We start from the raw sequence: 17,040 nt of genomic DNA on the forward strand, positions 1-17,040 counted from the left end.
GTAACTAAATATTTTAAATAATGAAATATTTAACATAACTAGATTTTAAATAGTTAAAATAACAAAATTATGTATTAATATAATTTTATGGATTATTAAATTCAACAAGTAATTAATATTTTAAAATTTAAACAATGATATTATTTCAATAAATAAATAATTTTGTAAATAATTAATTTCATTTATACCAATTAATAATTATAAGAAATAACTTTCAAAAAATTATTGTTTATTAATAATTTTAAAACTTAATCTTTATTTATTATATATTTATCTATATTATAATTAATGTTTATTGTATTTTAGTATTTATTCTTTTTGTGATAAATATATTTTCAATAGTTATGTATAAATCTATTTTTGTTTTGTTATTTAATAGAAAATTTTCAATAATTATTGGAGTTGAAACTACTATTATTTAGCATTTTAAATTTAATTTATTGTGTATTTTCACTATAAATTTTTAATAATTATTGGACATTAACTATTGTTCACGGGTTAGTTCGATTCAGTTGTAGGTTGTTTGGCCAACCAATTTGACCTGATCAGGTTGGGGGGGTGGTTACTCAGGTTATATCGGTTTGGGTCAATTTTCAGTTTAGTCGGTTGGTTCAAAAGATTTAAACTTAAAAAATAAATTTTAAAAATTAAGTTAAATTTTAAAAAAATAAAATGGCATTATTAAAAATAAATTTATGATATAAACTTTTTTAGCCTAAGAAATATTGGAATTTTCCCACTTTCTCATATTAAAAAATATAATTAAAATAATATATATATATATATATGGTTGGGCCGTTCGATTTTAGTTAGTTTACAATTGACCAAAGCAAAACTAATCCAACCCAGTCAGGATGGAAAATTGTTGAACCAAAGCCAACTGGAAATACTAGAAATCGGGTTGGTCAATTTCATTAGTTTGATTCAAAATGGCAACGAGGCAAGGCGGGGACAAAGAGCCTCTCCCGATCCTTGTCCCCACTAAAATCCCCATCCACGTCTTGTCCCCATCTCCACTAACGGGGACAATGTTATCCCCATCCCGGTCTCCACGGGGATCCCCACTCCCCATGATTCTTTATAATGTCAACCATAATGTTTTTGTTTTGATTTTATTTAAAACATGAAAATAAAATAATTAAAACTTACAATCCTATTAGAAAAGATCCAAACATATTCAACCATATTTTAAAAAATATTAACATATAGATGTATGTGTATATATATATATTACAATCCTATTAGAAAATATTCAAACATATTCAACCATATTTTTAAAAATATCAACATATAGACGTATGTGTGTGTGTATAATATATATATTAGCAGGGATCGGGGTCCACATTGGGCAGGGAATGCTCTCTCCGTCCTCGCCAACGGGGATGAAAAATTCCCCATCTCTGTCTTGACAGGGAGAAAATCATCCACATCCTTGCCCAATTCAAGGCAAATCCCCACGGGAATCAAAGAAATGAAAAAATTGTCATCCCTAAATTTGATAAACAACCATATCTAAAATTAAATATTATTATTTTTATATTATAAAAAATTATTAAAAGTAATAAATAATTATATAAAACAAAAATATATTCTTATATTTTTCTATTATTTATCTTTTAACTTAACAAATTCCGTACATCACACGGTCGCCGCTGATAAAGAAATGACGCTCAATAACGAAAGACAATTTTGCTACGACGTGGTTTTAGCGCTGCGGAGCATGAAATCAAAGCCTTCGATGAATTATTATGGCCCCACCAAAATCGTGGTGGGACCAAAACAATATATCAAATCAAAGCCCTGCGCTAAAACCATGTCGTAGCAAAACTGAATCCCCAAATCTTTCTCCTTCACGACTCCACCCTTTCGCGCTCGCGGCCATTCTGCGTAGGAATTCAGTAATTCCAAGTTTCCAACCACCGCTCCGTCAATTTCCACCTTGCACGTTCCTCCTCTTCTCTGTGTCATCAATTCAGTGCTCTCCTTTATATTGTAGAAACACTCTTTAGTGAAGGGAGGTTATGCGGACAATAGTTCATCCTTCATCCCTCAGCAAATTTTGTCTCGTAAACGGTCGTAGACAAGCTGAACCACCGATAAAATGGAAGGAAGTGATCTGCCATGCTTTGATGCTGATGAGTTGAAGCCTTCGCATGCCATGGAAAATAGAGACCGTATAAGTGGTTTACCAGACACAATACTCCATCACATTTTATCTTTCATCGACACGAAATACGCAGTCCAAACAAGCATTTTGTCGAAAAGATGGAAGCATGTCTGGACATCTCTGCCATATCTGAACTTCGATCATAACCTTTTTTGGGAGCCCAAGCCCGTAAGAGGCGAAGAAGACCGCAGAACGTACCGCTTTATGGATTTCGTGGACCGGGTTCTTCTTTTTCGAGACGGTTCCAATGTACTGAAATTCCAGCTTTCCTGTGGCAGTTGCATGAATATTGGTCGTGTTGTTACATGGACTCACATTTTAGTAAGGTGTAACATCCAAGAGCTTGATTTTGACATCTCTGCTGATGAATCAGTGCAGTTGCCTGACTGTCTCTTTACCTGCAAGTCGTTGAGAGTATTAAAATTGAGTTTGGGTTCAAGACATCCCGTGCTTGTGATACCCAATTCTATGGTTGTACTTAGGTTCAAGGTCATACAAATTAGATCACTTCTGCATCCTATGTCACTTTTACCCAGGCTCAAGGTTCTACATCTTAGATCACTTTCTTTGATGGACGGAGATTTAATTGATGATCTCTCTTCGAAGTGCCCGGCTTTAGAATCTTTAATAATTACAAACTGCAAAGTTAAGCGTCTGGGTAATCTCAATATTACTTCCCTTCTGCTTAAGAATTTGGTTATAGAAATTTGTCACGAGGAATTGTATATTGACGAGGATGAGTTTGAAGATTTTGATCGTCCAGACAAATGCAGAATCAAAATATCTGCTCCGAATCTTTTATCATTTAAATGTAGCGATTACATCACAAGAGAGTATTATCTGGGGAACCTCTCTGAGATAATCAATGCAGATATTGACTTCTACTTGGATCATAATTCTTATATTGACATTGGATCCCTTTCTTTACGAAGGAAGAAAAAACATGCTAATTGTCTGATCAAATGGCTTAAAGGGCTTTATAATGCAAAGTATCTAATATTCTCCTTTTGGTCTCTCCAGGTAATAATTTGATTTCTCCTTTGCCTAGTAAAGAAAACCATGAACTAGTAATGGTATGTATGCAGTTTTTCATGCTATCAAATAACGTAGAGGAGTTGGCCAATCTAATGTTCAATCCTCCTACCCTATCTCCCTTGTTTATAACTTCCCTGCTTTTGGAAAAACATCATCACTTACACGGTTGGACAGCAGCTACTAACACACACATGCTTCACTCTCTCTTTGGAATTAATGTAAAAACCCGTCCCATGGATTAATGGTGATAAAGCTCACCCCATTGACACTGGACCAATTTCTTATTTTGCAACTCCAGGGAAGATCATGGCCCTGAAATGGTATATGAAAGAAGGTTGCCAAGTTTCAACCATTATGTTTTTGGTCCCTATAAGATATTAGATGGTTGTCCTGTTTATTTTAGGGCTCTATCACCTCCGTTTATTTCCTCTTTTTCTTCTATGTAACTGATAAATTTATTAAAATGTAAGTGTTCTTTTCCTGTTTCAAGATTATCTCAGAAGTCTTTGATCTATTGGAAGAAGCTCTGCCTGCTCCATTTCCTAATCTAAATTATCTGAAGCTTAAAGCACGGCCTTGCTGTGGAATGATTTACTTACTCAATGGATCTCCCAGTATAGAAACGCTTGTCTTGGAAATAATTGAGGTGATAATCTGAACTTAGTAGCTTCAGTTTATCACATATCCAAGTCCTTGGTTAACAGTAAACTTTCTTTGATAAATAAAATGCCATTTTAATATTTCAGTTTTCATTATTTATCAAAAAATGTTTCAATTTTCATTGCTGTCTAGGAGAAAATCCCATGGCATCCAGTGGAGGGAAATCGAAATGAGGTAGGTCATCAAGTTCCATTTCAGTAATGCAATTATTTTATTGTATCCATTAACTTGTTTGGATGTCTGTAAAGTTGTTGTTTTAACTCTCATTTTCTGGTTGTTTATGTAGGAGAAGTTAGATTTATCAGTCAACTATTGGGAATCACAGTTTGAGTTTCTAGGGACATTGAATCACCTCAAGTATGTTGAGATATGGAATTTTTCAGGACATGTCCATGAAGTCATGTTGCTTAAATTCTTGCTGACGAATGCAGTTGTCTTGGAGGAACTTGTTATTCACCCTTCAGAGGGATGGAAACATGATAGTGATACAGAGGAAAGGCTTCTTAAAGTTGGTGACGAGATCAAAACATTTTCACGAGCCTCTGCAAGTATCAGAATACTCTCATTTCTCGGCTGTTCACTATGATTTGATCTTGTGATACAAAAACATTTTATTCTAAAGTTCCATATGTTTTCTTTTTATATTATTAAGTTTACATTGCATTTTCACACTTAAGAATATGTATTAGTTTTTTAGGCTATTGAGCTCATGGTTAAAGAAGATGATTAGAGCTTTTAGATGGGCTAATATTGAATGTTAATTGGACCTTCCATGATACAGTGGCAATGGGATGTTGGTGCTGAAGCTATAGCTATGAGCCAAAAATGGTTATAATGTCTGTAAACAGAACAGAATGATGATTTTTGTTTTTAGTAGAAAAATTGAATGATGGTTGATGTCCATTATATTGAGAACAATGGATTTTATTTAGAAGATTTTCTATTATGTGTATATTGGAATTAGGTATGCCATGTACTGTTCCTTTTAACCACCAAATGAGATTATTCTCTTTCTCTTGTTCTTTTTCTGCTTTTCAGGATTCTACCCTTCTCAACCCTGTCAAGGGGTGGTTGACTCAATCCAAAATGTACTTCTGACATGAATATTTTGGATCATCTTTCAAACAAAAATAATAATAAAAGAAAGAAAAATGTGTGGAGAAATTAGTCAATTTTTCCAAAGACAAGGTAACTATGGCATCTAGCCTCTATTTCCAAAATGAGGAGTTCCCATGGATGAGTAAACATTTCTGGAGGATTTGATTAGGAATCACTGCAAAGAAAGGGGAATACAAAAAAGATTCCTAGTAACATAACATTCAGCATCTCAGCAACTCACCACCCACTTGCTGAATGATGAATCACAGACAGTGTGATGATTATTTTATTCCTAGAAATTTTACTGTATGCTAATAATGCCCCCAAAATTTAGATTAACAAGACCAAAAAAGGAGCCGATCTAGGATGATAATGTATTCATTCTTGTCAAGAAAACACCACCATACAAGATCTTCTTTCAAAACCCTGCATTGTCTTCACCTGACTTCTCAGGCAAGGTAAAGTATGCTTCTGTGGCTCCTAATAATCTATATCTAAGCATAGACATAATTGTTTTCTCTTGAGGTCTATGTAGTATTTCCATCTCTTTCTTTTTGAGGATGCTCCTTTATTGTTGTGGATTTTGTTGTTCCAGGTGCCGCCTTATCACCCTCTGATGATTGTATTATTTTCTTTTTTTAATGAATTTTTTCTATTTACTCTTCAAAAAAACCTATATCTAAGTGTATACTTAAAGTGCTAGATGGCATGCAATTGGATCTTCTCCTTTTAGCGTTTGTTATCCTCGAGTGAGAATGCGGTTGCACTCCTCATGTGACGTGTGGTGCTCTGGTCTTTTGCTAAAGGGTATCAAGTGTGTGCCAACTTCTTCTTCTCCTCTCTCTCTCTCTGTCTGTCTCTTCCCCCCCCCCCCCCCCCTCCTTCCTTCCCCTTCCCATCTCTCTCTTCCTGATGCCTCTCGCTTTGAGAGTCCTTATTCAGATCCACCTCACCCCATCTTGTTATCCTTCTCTCAGTTGATCTGCCCCTCTCTCTCAGTCAATTGAAGTTGTTCAGTGTTCAGCAGCGCTCTGGTCTTTTGCAGGTTTGGAAAAGAGTAGGGCTTGTTCGTTATCTGTTCTTTCACCATGATAGGGTTTTGCAGGTTTTGGTAGTGTTAAACCTCTTTTTTCAACACAATAGAGTGCTTCCTTGCCACTAACAGACCAGAGAAGGACCACCATCGACAGCAATTGACGGTAACCAGAAAACACCACTTTATGGAAATGATACCTACTTTTCTCCTCATTTCTCTTAAAAAATAGTTTGACTCTGTTTCTTTCTTTCATTTTTCTGTTGTCCTCTGTGAGTGTGTGTAGGCTTCCTTCGCGTTTCTCTGTTTTGCTTTGCAGGCAGGGGTTCTTAGTTCTTGCTAGTAGCTTACAGTGGTTCTCAGTTCTCTTCTTCTAGCAGTTTGGGGTTCTCAATTCTTGTTAGGGTTGGTTTCTGAAAAGGCTTTCAATTCTAGGGTTTCACAGTGTTAAGGTTTTGGGGTTTTGTTACTATTTTGTAGGGGTTTTTGGTGGAACTGGGGTTGGGGCCTGGGAGTAGGGGTTTCTTCCTGGGTTGTTTGTTGGATTGTTCGAAAATGTAGGCAATTCTCCTTTGGTGTTTTGTTATTTTATTTTTGGCCTTAGTTTTTTCTTGTGTAATTTGTTGGTTGTTTATTTAATTGTTTCACTATTTGTTGCATATGCGATTATTTAATTGTTTATATAATTCGTTGCAGTTTTATGGTGCTGCTGGGATTCTTCCCTGGGTTTTTGTTGGCTTCTTCAGAAAAGGTGGATCGTTCTGCTGTGGTGTTTTCTTAGTTTATTGATCTATTTGCCTTTTCTGTTCTTTAATTTAAAGCTTGCTTAATTATTTGATGGCTGTTTATTTACTTATTTAATTATTGGAATCTTGGAACCAATTAAATCTTTAATTTATTGCAAAAATGTATTTGGTTATTTGATTATTGTAATAATTAGTTATTATTTATGTAATTGTGCATAATATGGATGCCTACCATCCTTGTGAACCACTCTGGTTTTGCCTGTTGTAGGACGTGGCTTAATATATATTGCTTTTTAAAGATTAGATCTTGTTTTTGTACATGTGTCCATTTTTGGAGTAGTCGATGTAGTTAATTTTGGAGCTCCCTTAATATCTTTCTATGCTATACTGTTGCTCTGAGATACTTTCAGTACAGATATTGTATTATTGAAGTAGTATTTTGTTTTGTTGGAGATTGATTGCTGTGAGTTTAAAAATGGGAAAAGGTAATTTTGGTTTTAAATTAAAAAAGTTTTCTTCTGCATGGTTTTGGTTCTAGGGAGCAATGATGATGGAAGTCTCTTCTGCATGCATGGACAATTTTAGATGCTTTTCAGGTTCTCCAGTTGTTAGGTTCTGTCTGTTCTTAGGAAGAAAGCTCTCTCATATCTTTGTTTTCTAGAGGAGTAACTTTTTTTTTTTGAAAGAAATGAGTATTGTTTTCAAGCTATATCACAGGGTTTCTTTGCTGTTATGTGTTGCTTTTCTTTCTAGGGTATTTTTGCTGCTTCCCACATGAGCTCATCTATTTCTTATTTTATTTGTTATTTTTCTGTTTGAATTAAGGATTTTTTTTATCAGTAAACATGTATTTTATTTAAATTTCAGATTGTAAACAGTTTATACAACTTGGTGATGGGACTGATGATCCTTTAATCACTCTTTTCTATCCCTCATTACAGTGTAGCCCAAAATAATTGCTGTCTCAATGCCCCTTGTTTTGCTAGACAATCAGCTAGCCCATTTCAACTACTTCGGGCCCATTTAAATTCAGCCTCAACCTCCTTTACAACCTTCTCGACTTCCCTAATCACATGTTTAAACATCCACGGGGTATGGCTGCTGTTTGCTGCCCAGGAAATGACTACTTTTCAGTCCCTTCCACCTCAACATGCATGTATCCTAACTGTTTGGCTAGCTTTAAACCTTGTAGTAATGCCAAAAGTTCAGCCTTCAGTGAGTTTCCGGTGCCAACCTGTCTTGAGAACATACCCAGTATCCTCCTTTCACAATTTCTTAATACTCCTATTCCTGAAAGATTTGGATTTCCCAAGGAACTCCCTTCAAAATTCAGTTCCACATTATTGCCTTCTGGTGGTTTCCACTCCATCCTTACTTTCTCTTACTCTTGATGATTGTGCTACTTCAGACCAGGTTCTTAAAATGTCTGTGACTGAGAAGAGTTGAAAGCTGTCCAAGGATTTTACCCAATGAGCTACTTTCACCTTGATGCTATCAATCACTTCCTCTACTGTTCTGCTTTTTTCTAAGAAAATCTTGTTACTTCTTTCTTTCCACACTACCCAACAAATTGCTGCCTTTGTTGCTTTCCACATCACCATCCTTCTTTTCTTTCGTTGTCTTAAGAAGTCACGGTTGAAGAGTCCTGCCATATCTTGAGGGAAAGCCCACCCCACCTACAGCCAAAGAGAGTACAAAAGAATTCCCAAATTCAAAGCACAAAAGAACAAGATATCATTAAATGAGATAGGGTCTCACCACTTTCCTTGCACAAAGAGCACACATGAGGAGAAAGGCAAATGTATGGCCTTCTTCTCTGCAGCATATCACAAGTATTTACCTAACCAAGGAATATTTCCCAACAGAAGGCTTGAATCTTTGGGGGAATATGCTTGCACCAAATTTCTTTCACAGGGAAATCCCCAACTAGGGTGTTGGGGGAAGCAAGTACTCTGAAGAAAGAAGAGCAAGAAAATAGACCGTCTAGAGAGCCTACCCAAATTCTAGAATCTTTCAACAATGTGTTTAAGACGAAGACAAGAGCCATACCAAAAATCTTCTAAAATCAGGGCGAATCAAACCATATATGATTCATGCATTGCCGCCGACACCTATACAGACTGCTGACATCATCCGACGGTGGTCTGACATCAGCAGTTCATCTTGTGCAAGAGAGTCAGCAAGAAAGGTATTTCCAAGTGTTGAATGAGTTTGTATGATACCCATTCAAGTTGTCAACTAGTATTGTAAATCTAGGGTTTGTATGAGAAAGGAAGAAAGAAAGAGAGAAAGGAGAAGAAGAGAGGAATGTATTGAATGGTGTGTTCTTGTTACTGTTCACACCCTCAAAAAGCATTTTATATTTTGAAACAAGAAATTACAAAGAGGTCCCTACTTGGGCACCCAAATACAAAAAGAGTACAAAGAGAAGAGGTAAAGACTAAAAACACCCTTGCCTAAACTTTCTCAACAAGGTCCAACAAATAGATTAAAGACTCACACTCATTTTCCCTTAGTTCCCTTCTGAAACCCAAATTCCAATTCACACCATTTGGACTCGGTGTTCCCAAAGTGGATCTAGTGGACTAGAGTTTCTTATTGGAGGTGTTAAGAAGGCGTGGCTTTGGGAACAAATGGTGTAGTTGGATAAGTGGTTGTCTAAATTCCTATCATTACTCAGTCTTAGTCAATGGAGTGGTTAAGGATTTCGTTCCAGCCAATAAAGGTCTAAGACAAGATGACCCACTTTTTTCTTTCCTCTTTACCCTTGTGGCTAATGTATTCAGTAGATTGATCTCCAAAGCAAATGAGGGGGACCTAATAAAGGGTTGGAGAATAGGGAGGAGAGGCATTCCAGTAACCCACCTTTAGTTTGCTGATGATATTGTTATCTTCTATGAAGGGAATGATTTGAGTAAGGTGGATAACCTTGGGAATTTAATAAGAGAATTTGATCATGCTTCCAATTTAGGATAAACTTTGATAAAAGTTCTGAGGCTGGAATAAACATGGAGGATTGGGAGGTAGAATCCATTGCAAGGTGTCTAGGTTGTGTCACCTCTTCTTGGCCTTTGACCTACTTAGATCTTCCCTCAAGTGCCAACCCTAAAGAGTAGTTTTCGGGCCCCTATGGTGAAGAAATTTGATAAATACTTGGCGACTTGCAAAAATAATTACATCTCTATAGGGGGTAGGGTGAGTTTGGTTAGGGCCACACTTGCCAACCTTCCAACCTATTTCCTTTTAGTCTTTAGGATTTCCCCAAGGGAGGCTAAGAAACTAGAGAAGGTAATAAGGGATTTTTTGAGGGAACATGGAGAAGTGAAAAAGGATCATCTAATTAGATGGGAAATAGTTAATAAAACTAAGGAAGAAGGGGGGTTTGGGGACAGGGAACATAGTGCAAAAAAATGAAGCCCTTTTAGGGAAGTGGTTGCTTAAAAAATGGTTGGGATGCCGAGATATCTCATTGGGCTACCCTCACAACACCTTGGAAGGCTATACATAGTATTCTCCCTCGCTTTCTCGGGTTTATCAGGTATGATGCTTACTTTGGTGATTCTATTCGATTCTGGGAGGATGTTTGGGTGGGTAATCAACCCCCCAAGGATTGGTTCCCTTCACTATACTCTCTCTCCCTTTACAAAAAAAAAGAGCCAATTTCAAAGTGTCTTCTGGACCCATTCCTTCCCTTGTCTTTAAACTGGGACTTTGGATTTCGTAGGGGACTAAGGGATGGTGAGTTGACTTGTATCACTGAGTTGCTTCATTTATTTGAGTCAGTTTGTTTGGACCCCATAAACTCTGATCAAAGAGTTTCGACTTCCCTTCCAAAAGGTACCTTTACTTGTTCTTTTCTTCTAAAATCCCTTAGCTCCGACCCTAGCCTCCGAGTGTTCCCTGTTAAAGAAGTTTGGATAAGACCTATTCCTCCAAAAATTATCGTGCTCTGCTGAGAAGTTTACTGTGGGAAAATCAATACTTTGGAAAACTCGCAGAAAAAGATACATTTTCTTTGTCTTTCCCCAAACTGGTGTTCCTTGTGTAAGGCCCAGAATGAGGACTGTTTTCATTTACTGATATCCTGCTCCTTTGCTATAGCTTTATGGAGTTGGAGCTTTAGGGCTTGTTCGTTTCCTCTTAACTCTTATCTCTTAAGAGGAATCTTTTAACTTTAAGACAAAATTGGTTGTTCGTTTCCTCTTATCTCCTATCTCTTAAAGTGCAATCATATAACCTTTTGTTTTCCAATGATGCCCCCAAAAAGACAAACAAAAACTCTCATATATGGGGTCAAAATGGATATTTGATAGTTTTCAGAATTCAGAATTAAGAGCAACATTCTCTGCATTCAGAGTTCAGAGGAAAGAAAAGTTCACCAATACCAATATACCTCTTAATGTAATTATTACACTTTCAGATGTCAGACTTCAAAGCAAACGAACAAGCCCTTAGTTTATTTGGCTGTAGATGGATTCCGCGGCTCCGCCATCTAATGTGAGTTTGCTATTCAATTCATCTACTTTTGTGTGGGATGCGAGAAGAGGTAACTTCATGTGAAAATGTATTAGGATAGCTACCTTATGGACTATTTGGGGGGAAAGGAATGCTAGAATATTCGTAGAGAAGGAAAGAAGCTTGGCTAAAGTGAAGGACTACATTTTAACAAGAAGAATTGGTCAACAATAGCTAATACCTCCATTAGGAAGAATAGAAATGTGATAGATTGGAAACCTCCTCCAGAAGGTGTCATTAAATTAAATTTTGATGGAAGCAGCCAAGGTAACCCCAAGCCTTCTAGTATAGGGGGTGCTGAGGAATAAGGATAGCAACATTATGTTCTTATTCTCATGACTGGTGGGAGTGGGAGACTCTGAAGGGATGAGGGATCCATTGTATGGACGCCCAAATCTTGTGGAATAAGGGGCGAATTTCAAAAAAATTTTCTCTCCCTTCAATTGGGAATCGCATTCCCTATTTAGAAAATCATATTTTCAAGGATCAATCTTGAACCATAAACTGAACCAGATCTGAACCAAAAGGAGTAGGAGAGGATTATACCTGATACGGAGAAATAATATCTCCCAACGAAGGTATTCACGCCCAAGGAAGGATCCAAAGACTGCTTCCACTGAAGATGGCGCAATGTAGGATGGAGCAGAATCAGCAGTGTTCTTTTCCAAGAACTCTATCCTTCGCAAGAAACAGCAGGATGGCACGCGAGCACAGCTTCCTATCAATTCTTTCTCAAAGAACTGATGTCAAGATCAAATCTTGACTTCTCCCACAACTGGAGATCGAACTGGATGTCTAGCGGCTGCAGGAAGGAGGCGGCAAGAAAGATCTTTGCAGGGATTGCAGAAATCTTTCTTCTGTGATTTCAGCTCTGAAGAGGATCTGATTATGTGATTCATCTAAAGGTTGTCGCCCCCTCCTTTTGTAAACCCAAAGGATCAGCTCCTAATCCAATTAGAAGTTACTGATCCAAATCATATTTGGATCAGACCTCTCTTTAGGTGATAAGGATAAATCCTTATCTTATCTGTAGATTAGATCAACCTTCTCCTAATCTTATCAGGAGGTTTCTAGATCTGAATCATATTCAGATCTGGATTCTCTAAGTGGATAGGGTTAAGACCCTATCCTATCTGCTGATCCATCTCAGAATTCGCCCATATTTAACTTATTAAATAAGTCTAGTTCGAAATGGGCTTTAGGTCCATTAAGCTTATGTGCTCACTTAACCTTCCTAACTGCTGCCCAGTTGGACTTCCTTGTATGGCGTGGGACCCAAGCATTGATCTACACATCAACCACATAGGTTCGGCCCAGCCTTTGTTACAAGGCCTGGCCGAATACACTGTTATGGACAGTGCACCCCCTGAAACCCATCAAATGGGCTCTATGGGCCCAACACTTATCCTAAGAGGTCCCTGGGTCAAGCCACCTTGTAACACCCAGGGACTGTGGGCAGATGCAAGATTAGCCCATCAGGTATTATCCTCAATGGTCTTACACTTAACCTCTTAGCCCATAATGATCATACACTACCCGACAAGAGAGGACCTCTCCCTCGGCTGCAAGGAACAGTGTTGCACTCTCTACTTATATGGACCCCGGGAATTAAAACATTTTGCAAACATTTTAGAAACCATAATATATATACTTTTATATCTCATATAAAATATACTTTGCAAAACAAATCTCAATGATTGAAATCGGCTGCCGGCAGTCTTGGTTTCCATTAGTGAGAGTGCATCCCTGATCATTACCTTTGTCCGACAAAGGGGCTGATCCTGTCACTATGATCACCCACTCAGATGAATTCTCGGATTGTCCCAACATACCCAGGTTTTGACCCCCGCTAAGGATCTCACTGACTAGTACATCAAAGACAACCCGATCCAACACCTAGTGCAGTATCATAATCGAGTCTAGGGGTCGGGTGTAACTTTCCAGTTTTGCCCATCAATCTCCAAGGTCCAGGGCAATACTGGAAATCTGGTTCAGTTCAAAGATTCAATTAATCCTACACTACATGTGCCTAGGGTCTCACCCTGGCAGTTGAGACAGGCCACCCCAACCGATTTGGCACAACAGTGTTAGCCTTATCAGGATAGGTCTCCCTAGACCGACCCACTGGCTGTGAACATTCTAAACTAACACGAGTCTCATTAAGTGTCCAGTTTAAGGGCATTACACAGAAACATACCAAGGGAACATGAATCAAATATGCACTTTTATTCATTTACAATAAACTCATAAAGTACATCATTCTGATTGAAGCTAAGGGCATACAAAACTGTCCAACAGACTCTAAAAGGGAAGAAATACTAGCTGTTGTACAAGGGATCTAGATTGCCAACTAACTTGGGGTGGAACATCTCCTAATTGAAGGGGATTCTCATGTGGTAATAGGGTGGCTTTTAAACCCAGATGCTGTCATTTGGGGCTATAGAGACCTCCTAAAAAAAGTAAAGTGGTTAATTAGTAATATGACAGTTGAGGTTAAATGGGTAAGCAAGTCAACTAATACTATGGCTGATTCTTTGGCTAAACAAGGGGTTTCAAGGGGAGGTCCTTTTTGTGCTACTTTGTAACTTGTTCTAGTAAATTGGAAAGTTGTATTTAACTAGTTTCGGGAGGTCACATCTCGTGCCTCTCCTTGGGTAGCTTGTACTTTCTTGTCTTTGGTATTTAATAAAATTCATTTAATTATCAAAAAAAAAAAAATAGAGACTAGTTTGAGTAACAAAAGGCCAATTTTCTGTCCCAAATTGAGGAACTAGATGGAAAGGAGTCTTAGAGGTCTATGAGTGAGCAAGAGAGAGAAGTGAGATAAGGACTCAAAAAGGAATTGGTAGAAGTCCCTTTTTTTATCAGTAATTGGAAGAAGTCCTTTTGAGAGAGGAGATTTCCTATAGGCAGAAATCAAGACACAAATGGATCGAGCAAGGGGATGGGAATACTAAATACTATTAGAATGCTAGAGTGTGTTTGGCTGATAGGGTCTCCTATTAGCCCATTCTTCTGTTAATTTTATCTTGTAACTGGGCCTTTGCTAATGGGCCTAATCTTGTTTATGTTTTAAGTATTCTGGTTGTCCCATTACTAATCAGGGGTATACCAGTAATTTTATTGTACTTTTTACTTCACTTATATTTAAATAAAGGCCTGGTTGACTGCTAACACAGTTCGACATTCTCTGCATCTAAGAAGTTCATCCTCTTCTTTACTAATTCGAGTTCAGCTTCTTAGTTTACATGGTATCAGAGCATTAACTCCTTCCTGGTTTCAACCGGTGCACTATCTTCTCTTGTTGCCTTCTTTCATCTTCTCCTTTATTTCTGGGTTGTTGCAGTGAAGACCTAGGAGTGTAAGGGAACTCAGCAAGTTCGAACCTAGGGTTTCTCTTGGTTGTATGACTCAAGGGAAGTAAGACCCAGAAGTAGATGTCCTATTAGTTTTTTTTTTTAGCAAGTAGTAGCTATTTGGCTACTAAGAGAGGTCTGTACAAGACAAACCTAGTTGAGGACTGATTCTAGCAGTCCTAGCACTAGCCGAAAGGGGGAGGGCTTCCTCTACAGTTACAGCTTTGGTGCTCTAGCCAGATTTGTGCAGAACAATGGTAAAGGCATAGCCTCCTCTACAGTTGCAGCTTCGGTGCATTAGCAAGACCTTTACAGACCTTCATTTCCAAGTCGGTTATCAGCCCATCTTCTGGTATCGGCACTACTTCAGTTTTGTGAACTGGTTCAGTTACAGACCTTCATTTGCTATTGTACCCGAACTGGTTTAGTCTAAGTGAAACCTATCCGGTGTGCTACCAGCACTGTGAACTCTGTGACCACTTCGGCCAGCCCTAACCAGAACCACCTACAGCACTGTGAACAAACTCTTTGACCGAAGTTAGGATGCCATCACTATCTGGTGAAGTTTCTTCTAGAGATAACAGATCTGTTACAAGGTCCTCAAATCTGGAGAACCCTAATCTGCATAGCTTGCAGATTACAAGTGTGCTATTGGATGAGTATAATTTTAGAGAATGGTCAGTCTCAGCAAGACTGTTCATTACCTCTCGTGACCTCACTGGCTATTTGGATGGAGACAAAAATGAACCAGAAATCAACAGCCTGAATACACTGTGTGGCACAAGGAAAATGCCACAGTCATGTCTTGGTTGCTGGCCTCCATGACTCCTCGGGTGGCCAGAATTGTTCATCACTTCCCTACAGCCACAAAAATCTGGGAGAAAGTATCTAAGACATATGGCCAAAAGAAGAATAATGCCAGAATCTACAGGCTGAACCAAGACATTGCAGCCCTAAGGCAATGATACATGTCTTTGCCAACATACTTTGCAACATTGGAAGGCCTCTGGGAAGAGCTTGACCATCACTTGATATTGGATTGGGAAAATGCAAGGGATAAGGAGAGGCATGACAAGCAAATTGAGGAGGGTAGAGCCTTCAAGTTCTTGGCAGACTTAGACCCTATATATGAAGGTGTAAGGTCACAGATTCTAGGGAGAGACGAATTACCTAAAATTCATCATGTTTACTACCTAGTGAGGATTGAAGAAGTAAGGAGAAAGGAGATGCAAGTTGATTCCCAGACACAAGCAACATAATTATTTGGAGAACATTTAGCTTTAGTCTCCACTAAGGGAAACAGATTTTCAGACAAGAAGACCCTCAAGTGTACCCATTGTGGTGGTGAGAAACACACAAAGGAGAAATGTTGGGTATTGTACCCTCATCTGAAGCCAGCTGCTCTTAGAAAGGACAAAAGGCAACATAAGGGCCATACGACAAGTGGGAATCTTGCCATCAACAGCAGTAGTGACATCTCACAGAGTACTCAGCCAGTGTCTTCCTCCACCACAAAGCAGGTTGCTGATTCTGCTGGACCAAGTACCTTGGGCTTTACAACTAGTGAGGTAGAGGTTCTCAGTCGGGCATTAGCTCGTCTGAAGAAGAATCCTTTAGTTTCCACCTCTCTTGTCAAATCAGGTACAGCCTCTGCATTTAGTGCAACTACTTCCATTAATTCTAGCTTTTGGGTGATTGACTCAGGGGCCACTGACCATGTGACACACATGTCCTCGTTATTCTCCTCATATCATTTGTTGTCTGGCCAGGATAAGATGAGAGTAGCTGATGGGTCACTCTCCACCATCTCGGGAAAGGGAGTGGTTAACCTAAGCAAGGATCTCTCTCTTAAATCAGTCTTACATGTTCCTAGTCTTACATCAAATCTGTTGTCTGTTTCAAAGCTTACAAGAAACTTGAACTGCAGTATAACTTTTTTTCCCTCTCACTGTGTCTTCCAGGACAGGTTGACGAGGAGAACGATTGGGAGTGGTCGTGAGTATGAGGGCCTCTACTATTTTGATGTGGATGTCAGCTCAGCACTGCAAGCTTCTGCTACTACTAGTCCAGAAAGTGTGGAGTCAAGAGCTAGTCTGCACTTGTGGCATGCTAGGCTAGGTCACTTGTCATTTTCTTCTTTAGCTATGTTGTTTCTCGATTTATGTAAGGGAATTCCGAGTCAAAGTTTAGTTTGTGATGTATGTCAAATGTCAAAACAGTGCAGATCAATGTATCCAATTTCTAGTAATGAAATACAAAGCCTCTTTTGATTTGGTCCATTCTGATGTTTGGGGTCCTTCACCCATTGTTTCCATTGATGGCTTCCGTTATTTTATCAGTTTTATTGACCATTATTCTCGGTGCACTTGGATTTATCTGTTAAAAGGACGTGAAGAAGTTCCACGGGTAACTATGATGTTTTGCAAGATG

General features: G+C 38.4%; 1 protein-coding gene across 8 annotated transcripts in view; it reads left to right on the top strand.

The window, feature by feature from the left end:
- Positions 1-1,813: 1,813 nt before the first annotated feature.
- The window catches only part of LOC148877923 (F-box/LRR-repeat protein At3g58900-like), a 34,597-nt gene continuing 19,370 nt past the window's right edge, over positions 1,814-17,040 (top strand). For 2 of the 8 annotated variants that reach the window (XR_016099616.1, XM_088946716.1), the window contains exons 1-5: positions 1,814-3,187; positions 3,693-3,848; positions 3,995-4,036; positions 4,149-4,410; positions 6,690-6,744. Coding sequence is in view for 5 of the 8 variants with exons in the window: in XM_088946716.1 (XP_088802842.1) it covers positions 2,102-3,187; positions 3,693-3,848; positions 3,995-4,036; positions 4,149-4,410; positions 6,690-6,744 (1,601 nt within the window). In the remaining 3 variants the exon portion in view is untranslated. Of the gene's footprint in view, positions 3,188-3,692; positions 3,849-3,994; positions 4,037-4,148; positions 4,766-6,689; positions 6,745-17,040 lie in introns of those variants that run through there. The other 6 variants (XM_088946704.1, XM_088946687.1, XR_016099620.1 and 3 more) reach the window with 5 other exon arrangements.

This window comes from Nelumbo lutea, chromosome 1, assembly GCF_056320005.1.
Source record: "Nelumbo lutea isolate HS-2025 chromosome 1, American lotus-T2T, whole genome shotgun sequence".
Classification (NCBI taxonomy): Eukaryota; Viridiplantae; Streptophyta; class Magnoliopsida; order Proteales; family Nelumbonaceae; genus Nelumbo; species Nelumbo lutea.